Source organism: Anthonomus grandis, chromosome 22 (assembly GCF_022605725.1).
Source record: "Anthonomus grandis grandis chromosome 22, icAntGran1.3, whole genome shotgun sequence".
NCBI lineage: Eukaryota > Metazoa > Arthropoda > Insecta > Coleoptera > Curculionidae > Anthonomus > Anthonomus grandis.
In genome coordinates, this window is record NC_065567.1 from 32830478 (window position 1) to 32855291 (window position 24814).

Below are 24814 nucleotides of genomic sequence, written 5' to 3' on the forward strand. Positions count from 1 at the left end.
ATGATTTAATTTTTGTTCACAGAAATTAAGCATATTGAGTTATTGGATGGGTCTATAATATCTGTGATCAGAATTCTCTCATCTTAGTTCCTAGTAAGTAAGTAGGAGTAGAATAGTTGGCCATTTCCTTGTTTGATGGAAAGTTTCGTATTTGTTGTTTACTATATTTAATTTATTTTATCCATTCTATTGTTTGTTGCATCCTTTATAATTTAATAGATTTAATTTATGTTTTTACTATTTTCCAAAATTTTGTTTTTATATTATTCATATTTCGTTTTTTTTAATTAAATCATTTACGTAATTTCTAAATTATTTATATTCATTATTGACATTTGTACTAAAATTTATAATAAATTTGTTTTTCAGCTTGTCCTTTTTACGAATAACTATAATTGGTTCATATTCATTCTTTGATTTCTCATGTTTTGTTTTTTTAATTTTATTTGAGTCAAGTAGTTCCTTAAACTTGGATATAAAAAAATCTGGCAGCAAGTGAACGTCTGTTGTTTCCACAGTTTTTATCCAATCTGTCTTTTTCATTAATTTCCTGCGAATTTGACTTTCTTCAATTGCAATATGTAACGTGACTGGTGAATGATTCGTTGTGTGAGTATCAAGTACAAACGATTTAATTGAAGTTTTATTTTTACTTTTTACACATAGATGGTCGATACAGGTTTTAGTCTCGTTACTTTAGAAGGGATTCCAATGTATTGTTATAAACCTTATGAATTTAGTAATGATCTGTATTTGTTTATTTGAGGCGGCTTATAATTTGCCAAGACACCGCATGATGTTTTGTTTAATGAGAAAATTAGTCTGTTAATCAAGGAGAATTCGATACTGGTAATTGTGTGAGTTGTAAATAAACATTTGTATTAGATTTCATGTATACTACAACACTGTCATTTTTGCTTATAATTACCGTTATTGAAAAATAAATTGGACCAGGAATAGTGTGCGTAATCGGTATCTTTGGTATTAAACGATTCAGAAAAAAAAACAAGAATATAGCAGTAACTAAGTTGAAAATGGTGTTTTTTTTTTAACAGTCTATATTAGAGTCCTAGACAGTCTTCATTAGAGTCCGTTATGAATAAATATTTTTTGATTATTTCAACTGCCTGAAAGAAACTATAAGATATTAATGTGTCTTCAAGTAGTTATGCAAAATTTGAAAATCATGTACTTGAAATAGGCAACGCAGTTACTTCAACTGCCTGGAAGAAACCATTAAATTTCATTTTCTTTTCAGACAGTCCTGCACAATTACCACAAATTAAAACTTTCTTTTTAATTTTTTAAACTTCATCATCTTATAAATAACTCTTGACAAACCTAATAATAATCATATCAAGCTACCTTTAAACCGTAGTATAAAATGCATAAATTGCATGCATTACTACACTTTAATCCCATTCAAATTGAATATAAACTGAACTAAACCTACAGTTTACGTCATACATAATATATATCTCGTTCCATTTGATTGAATTTAGCGTTCATATCATTGATAAAAATGTATGTATAATTGGCTTTAGCAATTCCACATCCAATTACTTATTTAACATACGCATCGGGTATGTTAACAAATCGTTTGACCTCAAACGTTTATTCGTCCCGCCTAAAGTACGTAACCATCGATTTTTCAACTAGTAATAAACAATAATTAAATTGATTCATAATCCACGTTCTTTAAATAATTCCAACTCGATTTACAGCGAGTTTATTTTGCAATGAGCTTTGATATCGTATGCATAGGTATTTCAAGGTGATTTATTGTGGGTTTAACACTTATTAAAGCTCACTGGAATGTTGTTCCACCAACAGAATATATCGGGTTTTCTATACTTGTGGTTGAAGGTGTGCTCGAGATGGTTAGCAGAATACCATTTCATTTGAAGGTGTTGGCCGTTTAACAGAAAACGTTAAAAATATTCCTATTTTATTTATGTTAGTGGCTTGTTTAAAAAACTGTGTTTAAAAATTAATTTCCTAGTTTATTTATGTAGCCATATGACCCAATTAAAACATTAATTGCCATCACGTACTTTAATAATTATTCATTAATATGATGACTTTCAACTGTTGAGGTTTTTTTAAATGATGAAACTTAATTGCGCATAGAAAATTACTTTATGCTACCATAACAAAATGTACAATTTGAAGGTATGTAATGTCATAAAGATGTTGAAACGAGATTAGGTATCCATCCTTATATCCCCAAAAATGATTTAAAAATGACATTGGCTTGCTGGAATTCGTGGTTCTGTCTTCCTCTATACTTACTGTTAAATAAAACGTCTCTGAAATTTTAGGCAGTTTATTTTTTTCTAGTTTTTGTTTTTTTCCATGCAGTCAAAATCAATTTTTCATTTTTTGTTTGCATGCAATGAAATAACTACTTTAACTACATGAAGAAAAACCATCAAGTTTCTTTTATTCAGGCAGTTGAAGTACTTGTTTCATTCTTTAACGCAGTTAGGCATGAATAAGATTGCCGGGAAAAAATTTAAAGTTATTTAAAAAAGCTTTACCTTAATGCCTAGATTTTTTAAAAACTACTACAACTACCTTGAAAAATGAACTTAATCATTTCTTCCAGGCAGTGAAAGTAGTTTCGATTCATTGTAATCAAGTTTCTTTCCTTCAGGAAGTTGTATAGTAATCATTTCAATTTTTCCAGGCAGTGAAATTAACTTTGTTCTTAAATTCATCACAAGATGGCGTGAAAAATTATATTGGCCAATGCAACGTGCGCAGAACTTCATTTTAACTCATCGGTCATTGTCTTTCTCACTCCTCAACTTTTCCTAAAGTGAAATTTATGACTTTTGAAAAATGATGGCAAAAACATTTTTAACTTACGTTTTCTCCCAATTTGCGACATACAGAAATATGTTTCTGTATTTTGAGTTAAATGTAGGAATTAATATTATTTAGTAGTTAGACCAGAAATTCAGATTAATTTGTATTTTGATATTAATTGTGTATATTCGCTCCAATCAATACATCGTAAGATCTGGTGTCTCACAGGGTGCAAACTTGGGACCACTTTTTTTTTTGTTGTTTATCAATGACCTTGCACTGACTATTTTATGTCTTAAACTGCTTTTTGCAGACGATTTAAAAATTTATAGAAAAATAGAAACCATATCTGATTGCCAACTGCTTCAATCTGAACTAAATAATATATATGACTGGTGTCGGAATAACAGACTTTTTCTTAACTTGTCAAAGTGTTTTCAGGTAACTCTTTGTAGAAATAAAAATTTTATTCAGCATAATTATGAAATACAAAATTTTCCTTTGACTAGGTGTTTTGAAATTAGAGATTTGGGTGTTACTTTTGACCAAAATTTCAACTTTAAAAATCATATCCATAATACAGTTATAGCAGCATCCAGATCTCTGGGTTTTATAATCAGAAATTGTCACAACTTTGATGAAGTTAGGGTGGTGCAGTTCTTATATTGCTCATTTGTTCGCTCCAAGCTTGAGTACGCTTCAATTATATGGCATCCAGTATATCAGGTGGAGATTGATAAAATTGAGTCAATTCAGCGTAGATGTTTAAAATATTTAATGTACAAGACCGATGGTGTTTATCCAGCAAGATGAACATGTCAAGATATAATGCTTGCACGTTTTAACATGAAAGCCTTAGCCGACCGCCGTGTGGTAGCGGCCGTGGTCTTTTTATATAAGTTAGTTAATTATAAAATCGACTGTAGCTCATTGTTAAATCAAATTTACTTTGTTGTTCCCAGATGAAACTCTCGAACATTTCAGTGTAATAGAGCAATAAATAACATTTTTAGAAGGTCGTCGATTTATTATATGTGTAACTTATTTAATACTCTTTGTAACCACAACTTGGACCTCTTTGTTGCTTCAATGTCCTTCTTAGTGGGATTTTTTAATCAATAATCTTAAATTTTGAATTTCTCTTAAAGATTTTGTAGGTAGGTAATGTTTTGAGTAAATGTATGTTTTCTAAAATTTTTATTAGCCTATAAGCTTCTTCCACAACTTTTCCTTTAGCTTAATATTATATTGTATTATTTAATTTTAAACCTTAAACCTGTTGTACACAATTCTTTCTGTATTTCCTGTAAGTGGGTGATTGCTGGAAATAAAAGCCTTATTATTATATTCAAAAACTTCTTGTACGATATGACAACAACGCTAGCGCATTTAGTCAGTAACGAGTTAAGTCCAGTTTACACGATTCCAAACGTTCGCTCTTGATTGGTGGACATACTTACTTGCTGCAAACCATATATTCATAAGATTTCCGAAAATACGCCCCATATCCTATAATGTATATTCAAAATCTTCCATAATGTCACCACTTCTTGAATCATGGCAGTTCAACATATATTTCTCGCGTATCTAGAGGTTCAAACCCTTTAACAATTGGTGAATAGTATTGAAGCAAATACATTTATGTATTCATGATCATTCAAGTATTTCAGAGACTAGCATGAAAACCTCTTCTCCATAATCTTCATTTTCTTCTTTAAATCAGGTATGCTATTGATTGCCAATTATCTTCTAGTCTCCATATGGAAATTCCCATATGAAGAAGAATGTTCAATTGACCAATAGCTTAAAATGTCTTCATCTATCTATTTTAATAATATAATTCAGTATGTAAAATAGAAAATTGTTATGCATTCCACACACAAATGATTACAAATAAAAGAAAGCTCGACCCCGCTTCTCCATTACTACCAGATTGCTTATAATCACAAAAACCGATAAGACCAAAACAGATCTTCAGCTTGACCAAAAAAAAGCTAAAAATAATAAGAGACTGAGGAAAAAATAATCAAAATATGTTCGGTTTGACAACCAGTTCCCCAGAAGCAACGCCTAACTTGAAATCATTTAACATTCCATTCATGGTTGGCTGGTCGAGCTGGTATACGAGAAGAGCACATAACAATGCCTGCCAGCATCAACCATTCGATGCGTGTTAAACTACTAGATGCGCTTTTGTTTTAAAACTTTCCATTTGTATGAAATTTAAGAGTTGGTTCATTAAAACGAGCTTTAGCTTAGTGCAGTTAATAAAGTTCAATAATATTTTTAAATTAAAACCCATACAGTAAGTACCTTTAAGGGTTTTTCTGCCAGGCTGTAAGGGGTGAAAGAAGGAGAAGAAAGGCTTGAAAGAACTAAAACCTGTAAACCTCATCTCTTCCTCCAAATTCCACTGTTCACTTTACACAACTCGCATGGTTTCCTCCAAAAGGTGTAGGGAGAAATCCCAGGGTCCCTCGCACGTTGGATGGTGATGGTGATTAAATATTTGGTAAAGTGAAACAAACGATTGGCCAGTTCGTCCACAAACAATTAATCAAGGATTTGGTTGTTGGAGAGACATCTAACGAAGAAGGAATCATTAGGGAATAACATTTAAGAACTTTGGGAAGTTACTGTTTAACAGTGGTCGGTGATGGCTGCGAATCCTTATAAATGAATTCTGGACTTTACTGAGGCTAAACCAGAAGGCGGCAGTACACAGCCGGATTTACTATGTCGTCATACTTGTACCTATCAATCCACTTCATTCAACAATACCTTATCACGAAAGTACTTCTACTTCTTCTTTTTTAGGCGAGGAAGTAGATGCAGATGTAGTGCAAGTCAGAGGGAACTGAAAATCTTGTAGGAGTCTTCTTGAGAGCAGGCTTGTTTGAGGATTTTAAATGATTGGAATGGATTTATATTATTTGTCAATGATGTCAACTTGTTCCAGTTGCATATGCAGTTGTAAAAGATTGAGAATGATTAATTTCCATTAGACTTTCGACATATGTTGGACCAGCGTTCATCAAACTGGCATTAGGGATGAAACCTTAATTACTAAAGAGAAAGTTGCGGCCAGAGTAGAAAAACCTTTGGAAGAAAAGGAAGTGGGGTTAGATACAAAGGAAGCCTTTGTTATTATGTAATTTCCTCAAGGAAAGTTCGATATCTTTTAATATTTACAGATGATCAATGAAATGTTAATGAAAAAGTATTATATGCTCACCCTTAGTGTCCAAGGAAAACGTAATGACGAGTGAGAGGATAAACTGAGCTCTTCATATTAAAAAGCTAAACAGAGAGAAAATGGCTCATCTCAGTTTTCTTATAATGACAATTGTGGAACCTAAAATCATTTCTTCTCGCACAAAAAGTGCACTCTGATCAGTATTCTATTCATGTTTTTGAAAGCATTTACTTCAAACCTTGCAGGAGTTTTCTTGAAAGCATTCATTATTCGGAAGATTTGAAATGATTGGAATGGATTTATGGAAGTTTTCCATGATGTCAACTTGCTTCACTTGCATGCATTGCAGTGGTAAATGATCAAGAAACATTAGTTTCTCTTAGACTTTCCACATATGTGTGAGACTTAAAATATTTAAATAAGAAGTTTTTTGGTGAGACCTGGAAGACTTAGGATTATTCTTGATGCATCACTGATCATTTTGCTAGATCTATCATTTTTTATCGCGCGAAAAGTGCATTCTGATAAGTATTCTATTCATGTTTTTTATTTGCAATTGAAGATTTTAAATGATAAAATGGATTTATGGAATTTCCATGATATCAACTGGTTCCAGTTGCATATGTAGTTGTAAATGACTGACATGGATTAATTTCTTTTACATATTCCACATATATGGGACCAGCGTTCATCAAACTGGCATTAGGGATGAAATCTTGATTATTGATCGGAAAAAAAAGTTGCAGCCAGTGTAGAAAAGCCTTTGGAAGAAAGGGAAGCGGGGTTAGATATAAAGAAGCTTTTGATAACATATAATTCCTTTAAGAAGAGTTGGAGGTCTTATTCAAGATGATCAAAAGGGAATCGAAACGTCCAAAGTGTCCAAGGAAAACATATTGGTGAGTGAGAGGATAAACTGAGCTCTATTTAGACTTAAATCAGTTTTCTTAAAATAACCATCTAGTGTAGTCTAGTAAGTCTTAGGACCATTCTTGATGTATTACTGATTATTCTGCTAGACCTATCATTTGTTCTTAAGAAAAAAGTGCATTCTGATAAGTATTCCATTCATGTTTTTTAAAACATTTTATTCGAAATACAACAATGCTTCATTATTTGCATCTGAAATGCTTATTTACAAGATAAAAAGGCAGGGTTTTCCGAATGTCCCCATATATGGTGCAGAACGAGCTAAAAATGGAAAGTGTTTATATTCTAAAGAATAGCCGCTGAATTAAAAATACCATTGCTCGGAAATCGCTGCATTCACATGTGCATTTCAACACATTCATTGATCAACGTTATAGGATCATCGTCCGAAAGTCGCAAGAACTAGTTTTTTTTTTTAAAACGGGTATAAATTCTGTCTCGTTATATACAGTGAGACGACTATGCTGCTACCTACCTACTTTTGGAACGGCGATAGCCGAAAACTAAGAGCAGCATCAGTCTGCTCTTGATGATAATGATAGCCAAAATGTATTCTTTGAAATTAATTCAGACTAGGTAATCTAGAATATGTTCTAGAAACTCTTATAGTGATCGGCAATAATTGGTGCGTAGAGCGGAAATCGGTATCATCTGCAGTCGGGTGTGTTCGCAGTTCCGTTTCAGGGTTGTTGCCGACTAAACAATTGTGTATTTAGCGCTACAATTATATTTGTTTGGATGAACAATTACTCACTAACGTTCACTTTTACGGCATATTTTCCTTATTACCTCATTTCCTATTGATCTTACAAGAAAATATCGAGAACGTTTTACAAAAACGGTAATTTGCGTTTTTCTTGTATCATTAATTATTCTTGAGATATTTTGATTTAAAGTTAACCTTGGACTGGATGACTGGTTTGATAAATGCAGAATAATAGATTAGTTGGATTTTTATCACGAGTTTTTCCATGAAGAAACAATGGATGGGCTGCTCAAGTAATTGCATAATCAACTGATATGCACGACTGATGATCTTTTTGGAGTTCTCAGAAGTTTTTAGGCTTGTGGTCACCAGACAAGCACGAAGATGAGCCGAGTTATCGATCTTCGCTGGTCTATTAAATCCGCAGCCAATAAATTAAAACCGATATTGACCTTGCGTCGCGCCTTCGCAGACGTGATTCCAGGAAGTCCAATCAATTCGTTGTACTAACCAGAATTTATTGATCTTGATTGACGTCTCCAAATTTCCGAAAATTTTTTTTCATGCAAAAAAAAATCATTCACAAATATGAGAGTCGTGAAGATGTAAAAAAATGGGTTGAAGAATATCAGAACTTCATTGGAGAAAATTAGAAGTAAAGCACCCATTAAACAAGCAAATTTCCCCCAAAAGCTCAAGCAGAAACAGTCTATAAAGTATGCCTAAAATATTCATGGAAATTTTTATATAAAATCTTATTATGATAATTAAAATACATTTAAATTATTGATCATAAATCTGGGAACTGATGGATGATTAATACCAGAGAATATTCCCTATCTTCTTATCAAGCTAAATTTATATTACGAGCATTGTCTTTTAGTTTAGCAATGAAATTCCCCATTAATAAAACGAACATTAAAACGCAATAATTGACCATTAAAAACAATTTTATTACCATAATAATTGGGTGCCTACGTATATAACTATGTGTATTCATTTGAATTAGAAGGTAAAATAATTGTGGTATCCCAGCCAGACGTGACCCTATCTTATGGAAACTGCGTGACAACACATGAATTTCTTAATTGGCATATAATAACCATAATTTCGTGAATGCATCGGCGCCGCGCAGGGGCCAACTAATGGCCAACACGAATGTAATCTTTAATGATCAAATAACTAGGGGGGTTTAGCGCATGCATACATCTAAAAAATAAAAGAATGAAAGACGGATGAAGTGAACAAAAAAGTTAATATTTTTATCCAAAGACATTCTTTTTACTAGTTAATGTATAATTTGTAAAAGACAACCTCTCACGCTAGTAAAATGGCACTCCGAGATATTATTTACATAAAGGTTGAGAAACAGAGGCTTGTGGAACAACAGACAATACCTGAATCTCATGTCACTCATAACCAAGCACATTGACAATCTATGTTCGATCAGTTAGGTAAGTCTCAGGGCTTTCTCAAGTTGGTGGTATCTAATAACCCATAATTGACCATGTCAAAAGCCGGAAAAGTCAGTGTAGAAAGCATGTACTTGACACTTCTCCCCCAAAGACTCAGTCAGTCAACTAAAGGAAGGACATTTAATTCAGCAGAACGCCCAGCATTGAATCCAAATTGCTGAGCCAATAATCGACCCTGAAGAGCAGATGTAAGGAGCTCACAAACAAATCCTTCAAACATTTTTGGGATGGTAATAAGAATTGGTCTATGTTAGAGCCCGATGTATATCATTGAAAAGACAGTGTTACGATGACTATATTTATACAACAGAATTTTCTATAGGTAGTAACTTAAAAAAGTTCTGGAAGTTTGTTCGCTCCAGAAGAGCCAATTTACCCAACGTGCTCTCCTACAAGAACACTACAGGTTTCTGTAAGACCATTGTTTGCAGACTATTTTTCGAAATGTTTACCAATTTTCCTTAAAAAGCGCAGTTTCCTAATAGTCAGTCTTCTTTTTATTATTTTCAACTTATCCCTGAACTTTGGTGAATTTCTTGACTACTGGAAGATAAGTTTTAAAACAATTACGAAAAGTGGTTTCGTTGTTACGCGTGCTGCTGAATTGAATGTCCTTTCTTTTGTTAACTTCCTGACTGAGTCCTTGCGGGAGTGGTGTCAAGGATATGCTTTATACACCAACTTCTCCAAGACCTTTGACAGGGCAAATCATGGGTTCCTCTTGAAATGTCTTGAGGCTAACCTAACTGATCGAACATAAGTTGTCAAGGTGTTTGATTATGAGTCACACGAGATTCGGGTATTGTCTGATGTTCCAGAGGGGTCTCATCTGGGGACTTTGTTGTTCAATCTTTATGTAAATTACATACTAGAGTGTTTCCTCCTCTTTGCTGATGATTTTTTTTTTCGTTTAGTTTCACCCACAGATGACTGCTGTAAGCTTCAGTCAGATTTAGCGAGACTTGAATGATTGGCGCTCTAAGAATGGTATGGACTTATGTGCTAGTAAATTGTGTTCAGTATGCTTTTATGTAGGGTACTTTGGAATGACTCTTATTTCCATTCTATAGGTGATACCATACTGGAACCTGTTAATCAAATCAGGGTTATAGGGGTTTTACTTGACAGCGTTCTGAGCTTTATGCTACATATTTCAAATGTAGTAACTAAATTATATTGTTAAACTTGATTACACCATAACCACATCAATCATCTTCAACTTTTGTGATTGATAGAGGGGGTATTCGATAAGAGGTTCTAAATTTTCAAATGCCTAGGATCCATAAAAAAATTATTTCAAGTGCGTGGATGAAATAAACCATGATCATGACTGCGTTGAAAATGTCACGGCTTCAAATAGCAGGCCATCAAATGCCTGGAATAAAAGCGAAATTGGCTTCAGTTGCCTGGAATAACTAGGAATATTTTCAAAAATTTGAAATTAAATTGGAAACGTTTCAACATGCTTGGAATACATAGAAAAATTATTTTAAGTGCCTAGAAGAAATAAACCATGATTTTGACTATGTTAAACAAATGGCTTTAAGTAGCAAGCTAGTAAATGCTTGGAATAAAATTAAAAATGGCTGTAAATGCTTGGAATAACTAGTAAAATAATTTAAAAAATCTAAAATAAAATTGGAAATGTTTCCAAATGCCTGGAGTGCATACAACATTATTTCGAGTGCCTGGAAGAAATAAACCATGATATTGACTGCGTCGAACAAGTATATTCAAGTAACAGAGTATTAAATGCCTGAAATATAAATCTAACAACTGTTCAACAAAAAGCCTGAAAAAAAATTACTTCAAATGCTTCAATCTAGAGGAAAAATTATTTTAAAAATCTAAAATAAAATAGGAAACGTTTCCAAATGCCTGGAATACGTAAAAACATATTTTAAGCCTGGAAGAAATAAACCCTGTTCCAACTTGAATTTGAACTGCTAGATATATCTGCCGAGTATATGTATACTCGGCAGACCACTGTTTCGGAAGATTCGTTAAACTTCCACGTGTCTCCACAGATGTCGTGCGGTGTGCCCACTTGTGTCATTTCGGAACGGCGAAGAATAGCTGATATTCGCGGCGTTGCCAATATTGTTACAACATATAAGTTATGGGTTAGGTTTAGTGCATCTTGTATTATCTTTTTTATACTTTTAATTCTTTTTGTAATATTGAGTTGGGTTAAAGCCCGTTGATAAATAAATAAATAATAAGGGAATAATTTGTTTGTTGTTACAGTTGAGCCCATTAGGGCGGCCTGTCTTTCGTGCAGGCCTGCAGGGCTGGCTTTAGGATGCGCGGGCGATGCGCGCCGGCCTGTGCACGGTGAGCGCCCCCCTGGCCGCGTGCAAACCTCCCGCCGCCGCTACCCCGTTGGCCCCCTCAGCACGGTTCCTCGCTCTACACCTGCTACACCAGCAGACGCTCTACTTCTTAGCTACAGCCAAGTCACGTGTGCGCGAGCTTTATCTACAGACATGCAGATACTTCGCCCAACAGGGCATGCTAGACACCGAGCTATTCGGATTGGCTCTTATTTGTGGTAAGTTTATGTTTAAAAAAATGTTTGACACTTAGAAATGGTTTGACGAAGCATGTATATAGTACAGCGATAAGCACATGTTCGAACCAGTGGTTTTGCTTTTGCACGTGAGTGTATTTGCTTTATAATAAGTCACCTTGCCAGGTTCTTCCTTGTTAAAGTACATATGCTTTAACATGCAACAGAAGTTAACAGAACTTACACGCCCAAGGCCTTGTGTATATGTTTTTGCTACCATCTTTTATAACTAAAATTTAAAAACATGGACCTGTTTCCTCACAGAGTATAAAAAACAACCTAACCACCTGATATCCACTAATCCCGCCCTTCCTAAATTATATGGCTTTTCCAAAATCCACAAAATTAATAGTCCTATTAGACCAGTTGTAAGTTTTGTCAATACACCGGTCTCCTTACTTTCTAAATTAATCCCCAACATTTTACTTGTTCTTTTGCCACGTCCAAATTTTACTCTGAAAAACTCCATTGAACTAATCCAAACACTAGAATCACTGGTCTTCAATAGGTTTGTTCTCACAGCAGTAAGAAACATGTTTTCGACAAATAAACATGCGCAATAGAGTAGAATGCGTTCTTACAGAATTTTCTGATCGGTTTCAAATCAAAAGTTTGATATTCTTACACAAATTTCTGATAGTCAGACTTGTTTTCGGATTTATTTCAAATGTCAGAGAATTTGTGTAGCTGTCAACGCTGATCTTCTGAGTATGAACATAATCTCTAAATTGTTGTTTGTGTTTTGTCGTTTTGTATAATTCCTGATATTCGTTTTGAAATTGTATTTTAAATTGTTGAAGTAGTCTAAATACACATTACGGAAATAAGTGACTGAGTCGTCGGAATAATCTGAATTATCAGAATTTTCTGATTCCGATAGAGACTTAGAAGATATACTTGAAAAACGGATAAGGCCCAAAAATCAAAACTATTTAGATGAAACTGTGTCCAAATTTAATAGAATAGAATTTCTCGACCATTTTAGAGTAAGCCCTGAAGTAGCAAACCATATTTCTGAGCGATTTGAAGCTAGTGAATACTATAAATAACAGGCGGGACCCTATGGGAAATTAACTCCTCGACAGTATGTTTATGTTTTTTGTGAAATAATAGTGAGGTTATTTTTCTTCCTCTTCTTCTTTTAAATTGGACTCTACTCAATTTGTGTTTGATGTTCGTACAGACGGTTTAAAATCGATCAGAAGTTGTAATATTTTATGCATGCGCATCATGAATGGTTTGGAAACAGTTTCAAACTTGTTAGAATTTTGCAATGAGAACAAACCTTTAGACCAATAATATTATATATATTAGCATGAATAGTAAGCTTGTGAATTGCTAAACTGTGCCAGTAGAAGGAATCGCCCAATTAAATAATCATCAACAAAGCCTACCCATACGTTGATAGATCAACGTTGCTGATGTTTTATACGAAAAATTGCATGGGGATTTTCTTCGTCCCAAACATGGCTATTCCTACTATTTAAAATGTCGTCTCTTGTGAAAGAGGCTTCATCGGTCCATAAAACATAGCGTAAAAAAGTTGGTTGTGCAGCGATTTGATAAAAAAACCATTGACAAAATTGATCTCTAGGATGACAATCGGCTGTATAGTCAAGTCCAATGCTACTTGATGGTTCGTGGGCAACTCGCTGAATAGAAGGACTTCTTTAAATTTGACCGTACTTACGGTTTGAGCAACACCAGTATCATGGCATACGGAGCAACGGCTTGTTGCTCAGTATGCCAAATCCATATCCGCTAGTTCTTGATTGGTAAAGTTTTCCATTAGCAACAATTAATTTTTGTTAAATTCTTGCAAACTTCAAAGGCGATATGGAATGCAGCTATTAGAAACAATCTCTGTTACCGTTTTTAAAGATAACAATACACAAGCGCCAGTAAATTGCTTGAAGTCCTCAGCTATAAAATTTTTAAACATTGACATTTTGAACAATTGTTGTGATGATATCATGTATAACAGGCAAAAATTAAATGCATTAAATCCTATTTAGGCAATTCATCGTCTTTCTCCCAAACAGCACAAATACGTACTAAAGACGTATTTTGTACGTACTACCCGACATAATGTACACAGTACGTACCCCAAAAGATGTATTACGTACTATGGACTTATGTAGGACGTCCACTTTTCGCAGGATTTTACGTCATATGTACGTACTGTTAGGACATTTTACGTCATGTATTGGATATAATATGACGTATCTAGGATGTTTACACAAATCCTTTTTTTGTATGGTAAAATGTATTTGGGAAAAAATAACTCATTTATAAAAACCGAATATATATTGATTATAAAAAAATATATAAAAATATAAAACAAAACATGTATATGTCTAAAAAAACCAAACAAAAAACACACGTTTAAGAAAATACAAAAAAACACATCATTTGTTCTTCGCAACTATTGTGAAATAGTCTTCAATTTTCTTTGTGCTTCCAATTCCTGCTTGTAGTGCTGTACCTTAAAATTATGTTTTAAAATAAGCAAAAATTATCAAATAAGTAATTCATTACTACTAAAATGAATAAATATGCTCTTATCCTGAATTGGGCTAGATCGTAGTAGATCCTTCCTATCACTGAGTGAAGAGTAAAACTAAATTCAAAATTAATAAGAAAATGTTATTTTAAGCTGAATTTTGATAAATCCTAAATTCACAGGAGTGTAAACTTTTATTACAAAGAGACCACGAACTTAATAAATATACCTGGACTGTCAATTCAATAAAAAGTAAATGACCACTACTAGATGGCCGCCATCTTACGTGATTGTGTCCTTTCGATGTTGGTCACACTGACAAATTTCAGTTGTGCCAATTGTAGGGAAACAAAACAATTACACTTTTTAAGAGGTTATGTTTACAAAAATACAAAATAGAAAGTTACATTTAGTTAAGAATTTAAGGTAGATCTGAGATTTTTCTTGTACTTCGTTAAAATTTATGAACGAAAGTAATTCTCACCTAAAAGGAGACAAAGTTTCAATTACTTGGGATGGATGCATGCACTTTAAAATTTTGTTTTGTAATTCTGATAATCTTGAATCTTATAAATCCTAATACCATGAAAATAATGATCTTGATTTAATTTTTTTGCTTGTATTTACTTAACAAATTCAGTTAAAAACACTTTTATTTTCATTCTATTTTTACTATTACGACTTTTACTTCTATGTATAGTGTTTCCACATTAATAGGTACAACCATCTATAAAAATCAAAATATAGATGATTTTATGCGGATTTGTAATTGGCAAGGGTTTATATAGTAAAAATAAACAACTCTATATATTATTCTATCATAAACAACACAGAGAGACAATTCACAATCATTCGGTTTTGAGAAACAGTAATACTGTAAACCAAATACGTTTAAATAAGGATGGTGATACATTATCCATGTATTAAATAAGGAGGAAGCTATATCGCCTGTTGCAGACGATATACCCAAGAGTGTCGTTTACAAAAACTAGTCAGTCATATCGAATCGTGATTTTAGAATCCCAATGATGGTTTAAAAACAATGTCAATGAAAAAAATTAATTTAGTTCGTGACAGGTCCGTCAAACGTCAGTATCGTGAACTGAATTACCGTTATTTAATATATCTTTTGTTGGCAACACTGAAAATGTTCAGAGTGACCAACATCAAAAGGACACAACCAACTTTGATATATTATTATGGCAAATACTCCATTATCTATAGTTTTTACTTTTCGACCAGATCAACATGTAAACTAACTAAATTTATAGTATATGTTAGTCCTTTGGAAAGAGGAAATCTCTATTCGAACTAATTTATACCGAATTCGTTGACTTTTTCTATCAAAGCAAAGAAGCCTGGAAATAATTTTTTCCTGTTTACCCCACTGAATTTAGAAATACTTAAAAGTAAAAAACGTATGTTTGAAAAAAATACTTTCCTCGCATATAGTGTATTAACAGAAATTTATGATTTTTTGTATAATCCATAGCAGCTAAATCATTTTATAAGTATTTATATGTACATGTACACTACCGCTCAAAAGTATTTGCCCACCATGTATTCTTTTTAATGTTTTAAATTAGATACAAAAATCTTATCTTTATACCTATATTTAGATTGTATCTCTTTTGTAAATTGCATATATGCTTGAACTATGGTTCGTTGAAAAATACTGAGTATTTAAAAATAGTCTTGCATCACACACAATGTAGTCACAAACAATGTAGTGAAAATATGCACTTCTTCTAAAAAACAAACTGTTTACAGCTCGTTTCCGATGAAATTTGAAAGATTTAAAGGTGTTTAGTCTTCAAAAATTGATTTTGTGTAACATTGGTAAATAATTTCGCTTGCTTATTGACGATTGTCACCGTTTCTTTGCTGGTTTTTCAACATTCTTTAAAATGGCTAAAACAAAAGAGTTATCGGATTGGACTTCATAAAGATGGAAAGACTAACCGTCAAATTTCGACGGATTTGGGAATTCCAAGGCAGACTGTCGATTATAATGTTAGGAAATTTACCAGAGAAGGGACTATTAGCAACAAACCTCGATCGGGAAGGCCAAAGGTAACAAGTTCGAAGGAGGATTTAAATATTATAATTACAAGCATTCACAGCAAAAATCAACAAGGAGCGTAAAAAAGCGGTCAGTGTTTCGTCAGTAAAACGGCGACTTTATAATGCTGGCCTTAAAGGACGTTTAGCTGTGTCAAAACCGCTACTGAAGGATGTTAATAAGAAGAAAAGACTTGAGTGGGTCCAATCACACAAAGAATGGACCATTGATGACTGGAAGAAGGTTCTCTGGAGTGACGAGTCGAGGTTTTTGAAACGAAGAGGCGAGTTTTTGTTCGCCAATGAAAGGGTCGCTAAGAACTGTACGATGGCCTCAGTTAAACACGGTGGTGGTTCGGTGATGGTGTGGGGTTGTTTCGGAGGATCTGCAGTGGGTGATCTAATTAGAATAGAGGGAATTCTTCGAAAAGAGGGTAACAAAACAATTTTAAGTGACAATGTACGTCCTTCTGGTACTCGAATAATTGGAGAAAACTTCATCTTTCAGCATGACAATGACTCCAAGCACACGTCGAAATTGTGCAAGCAATATTTAGGTCAATTACAAAGGCAACGTCTTCTGAAAGTTATGGTATATGGCCCCCACAATCACCGGACCTCAATCCTATCGAATTACTATGGGATGAACTGGATAGACAAGTGCGAAAATCATGCGCCACATCAAAAGAAGACTTGTGAAGGGGAGGATCATCCAAGAAGAGTGGCACAAGATACCTCAGGAAACTTTGGACAAATTAATTAGAAGACTACCGAAACTCTGTGAAGCTGTTATTAAAAAACGAGGCGGACATGTAGATGAATCCAAAATTAGATTTTCTTGAATTTAATTATTTGAAAAATGTATTGTTTATATTCATTTTGTTATAAATAAACCGTTTCATAAGAATAACTGATGGGTTTATTATTTTTAGTTATAACTTTAAAACAGTCATATGTGGGCAAATATTTTTGAGCGGTAGTCTATGCACGTCCGCGAGACGTAAGTAATGTACGTACGAACTACGTATCCAAAAAGACATACTAAATACGTTATTTTTATAAAAATGGACGTATAGACATAAATATAACATGAAAATTACGTACCTAGGACGTATGGGGCCGTAGTACTGTAGTGACACTTTTCCGGGTCCCTATACTCAAATGTTTTCTACTGTTGCTCTAAATAACCCCTAGAAGTTTATTCCCATAATTCTGCAACACCCTGTATAATAATTTGTGTGCATGTGTACGATTGTACGAATTTTTAATAATAATTTAATTAAAACCACAATTTTATTTGGCAGCTTACCCTTACCTAACTTTCTCACCTGGAGCGATACCTGTAAGTACGGGGTGACAAAAAAGACAAAATTTTTACCAATATTTTTGTCAACAACCTCTAAACGGGAAAACTTACCAAATTAAAAGTTATCTTGTTGGTTGCAGATTTTAGTGCTTTTTAAATACATGTTTGCTCTAAAATAATTGAGCCAATATTTCACCCTATTAAAAATTACATGGGATTTCCTATGTCCCGCCTGGCGTTGCAACACCCTGCAGAAGTAAGTGTCTAGAAATGTTATTCTCAAACTCATCCCCCAAAAATCCATTAAAATATAAAAAATCCAGGCTGTACTTAAGTAAGTTGAGTACTTAATTTTAAAAAAAATAGGAACAGGATGGTTCTGACTAAGGACAACAGTACAGTCATTGATCAATGTGATCTGTTTAGCCGATATTAAATGACTATAAAAGTCCGTCTGGCCGATCGTAAATAGCACGCGCGCCACTGTCCCTCACTAGCATTCCACAACGCCCGGTCCTCGCCTTGTGGCGCGGATTGTACCGGCCCGAGCTGCATTCCGCGGCTATACAAATGATCCTGATCCCCCTTAAGACCCGCGCGCCCCTTTTCTGCCCCGATCAGCGCGGCTACCTGTCTTAACCGCGGCTGCGATGCTGCTCCTGCCCGCTGCTGCATTGTTTTTTTTCCAGTTTTTTTTCTTTTTCTTTTTTTTTTTTTTTTGGTCTTCACGGTAAGTTTTTGGCCCGCGGCGGCTGCCTTCATTTATATTTTTTTTTAAATTCTTCTTCTTATACTTGACCTGCTATAATAGTCCGGTAAAGGAGATCAGATGGATTTTAAATATAATTTTTTCTTCTAGTCCACGCATTCGTTGATGTGCGACTTTTTACTGTTCTATAAAACACCAAACGTTCCAGAGACATACTATTTTGGTACCATTTATATCTTAATGTCTCAGAGATAAATGGTATATTGCAGAAATGTTCCTTAAGAATCATGAGTAGTATTATTTCTTCAAAAACATTTGAGCTCACATGAAAAAACCCATAAATCTACAGGCCAATCCTGCGGAAGAGTACCACGCAATGAAACTAATCATTTAACAGACAAAAGATGAGTTCCAATATTAACTAGGGAGAAAATCTACAAGCTACAACCACAAACTTAATAAATACACCTGGACTGCCAATTCAATGAAAAGTAAATGACCAGTTCTAGGTGGCCGCCATTTTGCGTGATTGTGTCTCTCGATGTTGGCCACTCTGGCAAATTTCAGTTGTGTCAATTGTAGGGAAATAAAACAATTAAAGTTTTTGAAAGGTTATGGTTACAAATACAAAATAGAAAGTTTACATTAACATTTAGCTAAGAGTTTAAGATAGTTGCGTTAGATCTGTGATTTTTCTTGTACTTCTTTAAGGATTGCGTTAATATTTATGAAAGAAAGTAATCCTCACCTAAAACGAGACAAAGTTTTAATTAACTTGGAAAAGCATGCACTTTAAAATATTTGTTTTATTATTCTAATAATCTTGAATCTTATAAATCCTAATACTATGAAAATTATGATCTTCATGTACATTTTTGCTTGTATTTACTTACCAAATTCAGTTAAAAACACTTTTATTTCCTTTACTGTTACGACTTTCACTTTCCTTCTATATACAGTGTTTCAACATTAATAGGTACAACTATGTATAAAAATAAAAATATAAGATGATTTTATGAGAATTTGTAATTAGCAAAGGTTTATATAGTAAAAATAAACAACTCTATATATTATTCTATCATAAACACAGACAGACAATTCAGAATAATTCGGTTTTGAGTAATAGTGAACCAAATACGTTTAAATAAGGATGGTGATACATTATCCACGTATTAATTAAATAAGAAGGAAGTATTGCTTGTTGCAGACGTTATACCCAAACGTCGTTTACAAATCGCCAAAAACTAGGCAATCCGCTATACAAACACGTCAAACGTCAGCGTCGTCAACCGTTATTTAATATATTTTTTGTTGGCAACACTAAAAATGTTCAGAGTGACCAACATCAAAAGGACACAATCGCTATAAAAATGGCGGCCACCAGGCAGTGGTTATTTTTGGGTATGGGGGCCAAATGCATTAGCAGTCCAGGTAAATTCATTAAGTTGGTGCTTTCACGAACACAAATCTAGAGAAATGCGTGACAGAAATTCCAATGACAGCTTTATTGACGTTGATGATAAGGACGGGGGCGACCAACTTGGGTGGCGTGTGGCGGGAAATTTAAACCTGATCTATTGCGCGATATTTGAAGTCATTCGCAGAATTACAGAAGTTGATGCGTTAACTCAAGAGTGATAAGAGATATATTTAAATGGAATTTTATTTTATTTTAAAATTAACATTACGTCTATCAGCTTAAAACTACCCGCATTCTATTAAAGTTGTTAATTTTGAATTTGAACCCCTTATCAGTTTATTAAAACATTAACGCATCAACTAAAATGTATTTTGATATAAATTTAGTTCTCACGAAATTGCTTATTTAGGACATGCAAGTCTGGACTTACTTCTGGAAGATAATTAGATATAGATACTTACCAATAATTATAAATTATCACCATAGGTATGGAAGCAAATTTTAAATAAGAGTTAAAACAAAAATATGACTCTAAAAAGATTTTACTTCAGATTTTACCATGACGTAAATAAAAAAACATATTATGGAAAACAAAATATAAAGTTTCATAATGAAAACAAAAATTGAACCCATTTCTCAAAATAAATCTATCTTCTGATTGTGAATAAATTAATTATTATTGACTAGATATATCACAAATACAAAATAATATACATGTTTTGTTAGCAAATAAAAACAACATATAAATTCTAATAAAAAACCTAACAATCCTGGCCATAATATAACAATGTACACAATGATATAAATACCATAGTAATATATTTTTTTAATTATTTTTTAAACATATTCAATAAAATATTATTTCTACCAACAAAATTAAAATAAAGACTTCTAAATGCAACTTTAAAAATTAGCATTGGTAGCAGTGGTATTGTCTCCAGTACCTAAGTATGGATCATGAAAGCAGATTAAGTCACTTGTATGTCTGTTATTTGTCACTATGGCCTGTATAAGTTTTCAAACCAGAGAAATCAAAGTTGCTAGTACTATCCAGATTCACAGTGCCAAGGTCTGTCAAGTGAGATGTTGGATGAAGATTTGTGGTCTTGAAATGGTCTTTATTAACTGAATAAAGGTGTTCTCTCTCAATTTGAGCAACATCATGAATACATCTTGAGACATACATCTTGGGACTGGGTATTATAGGGCTTTTTATTGCATTAGGGGGCTTTAAATAAATATGCTCACTGCATTTCAATTTTATGTGGTGGCAAGTACAGCGTCGCATGTAAGTCACACAGGGTTGTTAAAATTGGAACCAGAAAATTGTCCGGATCCATCCTGGATTTGATGGAAATTTTAAAAATCTGTGATTTCTGTGACTGTCTGGGCAATTACTAATATGCATAGAGGATATTTGCACTAATATCTTAACCTAGATAAAGGCAAGGAAATGGAAATTCCCGAAATTTTGATCGGTGGAAGATGGAGGTCTAAGAATTAGAGCTGAATTGTAAAAATTGAGAGCTGTGCCACAGATATGTCTAAAATAGGATTGAATCTGCAATTATACCTTGTAAACTAATAATACAATCAAAATGCATCTCAACATTATTAGAAAATACTTAGTTATGTCATAATTGAAAAATTTACCTGTCCTTTGACCTGTGCAGTTGTATAATTTGCACGCTTGTAAAATTGGCTAAAAACTTTAAATCAGAAGATTATGAGAGTTGGTTTGCTTTACATCCAAAGGAAATATACAAAAAAGACAGTTGAGTCGTCAAATACGACATTTAAAATGTCATTGGATCTCAATTACAATTGTCTTCGCATATCTTATACTGTTAAAGGTTTGCCCATTTACTTTGATTCCATCTGAAATATTCTCTAGTGCGAATTTAACCAGTTTCTCCGAGAAAACATTAAAAAGAACCAGTGACAATATACGTCCCTGTCGCATACCTTTGCAAATCTCTATTTCCGCAGATGTAGAATTCATTTTTCTTATTTTTGCTACTTTATGCCAATAAATATTCTTTATTAATTGGTTATCCATTCCATCGATTCCCACGTTGACAAGGGAGTTTTGGATTCCTGTATGTGGAACTCTGTCAAATGCCTTTAGGAAATCAACAAAGCTTATGTATAGGCTATTTTGCTGGTCCATGCATTTCTGATCCAGAATTTATAGGCTAAACAATCCAGAATCTAAACTGTTCTCTCGGGATCATTGGTTCTCTGTTCTCTACTCGCTTATCTCCCGATTATGGACAATTCTGAGAAGGATCCTTAGGGCGTTGCTTATCAGACTAATCAATCAAAGTCATTGCATTGACGAGGAATCGGCTTTTTCAGAATGTGAATGAATGTAGCGATTCTGTTGGAATTTTACCAGAGTTTAGTAGCTTTAGGGATAGATCCAAGTTTTCGTCATCATTCGTCGTTCATTCCAACTTCAAGTTCACGTGTAATTCTTTTTTTGTTGCTTGTTGGTGGTTATAATCAAACAGTCTAATGGTGCTTGTCGCCTATTTGCTCCACATATTTCCTTTATTTTTTTGTCCAGGTTGAAACCATCAAGTTTTCGCATCAAGTCTTCCAGTTCTTCATATCTTTCCCTAATCTGGTCCTTTTTTTGCTGCACTGATTTTTTGCTGAATAATTTTATGGATGCATCTATATTCCGTTGGGTTTTTGCTTTTGAATTCCCATTAGATTTCAAAATGACAAACCTAAAAATGTTGATTCAAACGATTCATTTTTCTCAGTGTACAATTTTTTCTTCTAGTCCACGCATTAACTGATGTGCCACGTTTTACAGAACTTATGCGTGCCGTTTAAATACGCTCAGGCTGAGGAACGACATATTTGTACAGTGGCCCAAATAAAGTCTGCTCGCATTTTTTCATTTTAGAGGTCTAAATCTGATTTTTTCAGCTTCAAACTTACTTGAGTGACTTAAAAGATATGCGTAATAGACTTGATTTTTTGCTAAATTTGAATAAAAGAGATCCTAGTGCTATGTCAAAGAGTACTGTAACAGTCTATAAAAAAGAATACAGAAAATCTATTGAATCTTATAACCCTCAATAAGCTACGTGGGAGTTCAATAACAAAACAAAAAATTATATATTTAACCCAAATTCAAAACTCGATGCAAAGAGTTTTAATAACCACTTTTGTTCAACCGCTGAAAATGTGATAAATAAACTTGAAAATTCACAGCAGACATGTATGGACTACCTAAATTCTATTTCAGTTATAAACATAGAATATAAAAAATAGCAGTAGCAAATATCTATAGAGGGTATTAAGACAAAAATCGTTAAAGCAATACAAAATATAATAGTTCAACCTCTCACTATATTAATAAACCAATCTATAGCTTGAAATACATTTCCTAAAGTTTTCAAAACTGCAAAGGAAGAATCTCTCTTCATAAATAAAGCCTCGATTGATGACTGCCACAATTATCGTCCCATATCTCTGTTGCCAAATTTTGCCAACAGTTTATGAATGTATTGTAAAAAATTAACAAACACTTTGGGTCTAGCAAACTGTTTGCCTTAAATTAAGTTGGATTCCCGAAAAACACAAGTCCACACCCTTAGCTATTGACCACTTTACTAGTAATATTTTGGTTTTGAGAAATACCTTGATACTATTGCATCATTTTTCGACCGCACAATGGCAATTGATTGCGTCACACATACCATCCTCTTAACAAAACTATCTTTCTACAATTTTCAAGAATGACACCATTCAACTTCTTGATTCGTATCGTAACTTGGTTGATCTGGTTAGAAAACCAAACTTTTTCTTTTATTTCTTTTTGTTTATTACTTATATTTTTAGTTAAGGAGAAGGTGGATTTAGACAATTCAGTGAGAGATTTAAAGTGGACTGTATTTATGTGATTAAAAGTAAATGTGAAAAGGTCGAAAAACCAGCCTTTAAAGATCCTTACCTTAAGGTGTCTGTATCCGGCTTCAGCAGGCCTGCTCTGGACTTCTTGGGTCTTCTAATTCGGGTTTAATCACTAAGAGTGGTTGCGGGTTTGATAAGTAAATCACGATCTGTGATGCGGTAAGATTAAGACAACAGTTGCGGATGATGAAGTGCTAACAAGGAAGTCGTCTTCTCTTTGGTCTCCGTTCAGCACAAACCAAAGGAATTTGGAAATTTAAAGGCTATCGTATACGCGCAGATTTGTTGTTGTTAAGACTTAGAAAATATTAATTAAATTGGTTATAAGGAGAAAATTAAATTACATGAAATGGTAGTTTTAATTTGGAGAGAAAAACAAAGAAATATTATAAAAAGAAAAAATTTAAACTATTTGGACGTTCACAAACTAAATGTGGACGGACCATTTCCGCCCGACCAAAGCGCAATTTTATTTTATTTTTAAAAGTGCCAGTAGACGTTTTAATCTTAGCTACTCTTACAACTCCATCACTACCCGGGTAAGTCTCCAAAATTCGCCCAAGCGGCCATTGCAGTGGCGGGATTTGGTCTTGTTTTATGACAACAAGTGACCCAGGTTGTAAAGATGGGGAAGACTGATGCCATTTTGTGCGCTGGTGAAGAGTATGAAGATATTCGTGAGACCATCTAGACCATATGGTTTGTTGAAAGCGGGTTAATAACTGCCAACGAGATAACCGATTAATAGGAATATTTTCCAAATTTGGTTCAGGGGGCGCTGTTAGAGGTTCCAACAGCAGAAAATGACCGGGAGAAAGAGCGGCTAAATCATTAGGGTCCAGACTCACAGGAGTTAATGGTCTAGAGTTCATTAACGCTTCAACTTGGGTAAAGACAGTATAAAGCTCTTCATAGGTCAGGATATGATCTCCGATGACTCGAACTAAATGAGTTTTAATTGATTTAATATTAGCCTCCCACAAACGTCCAAAATAAGGTGAAGAGGGTGGATTGAAATGCCAACTAATCTGGTAATTAGCAGCTGCATCACGAGCAAATGAATCGAAAATTTTACGAGCTGTTACAAAATTAGTGCCGCAATCACTATAAATATGTTCACATCGGCCTCGTCGACTAGTAAAGCGTTTAAACGCTGCGACAAAAGCTTCAGCAGTTAAGTCAAATGAATAAACACAAA

At 33.8% G+C, this 24814-nt stretch overlaps 1 protein-coding gene across 1 annotated transcript in view; it reads left to right on the plus strand.

Annotated features, from left to right (window-relative positions):
* LOC126748346 (protein expanded) overlaps positions 1–24814 on the plus strand; it is a 46025-nt gene that overhangs the window by 10508 nt on the left and 10703 nt on the right. Inside the window, exon 2 of the mRNA XM_050457510.1 lies at positions 11366–11669. Within this exon, the coding sequence (XP_050313467.1) occupies positions 11432–11669 (238 nt within the window). The 5' untranslated portion in view covers positions 11366–11431. The remainder of the gene's footprint in view (positions 1–11365; positions 11670–24814) is intronic.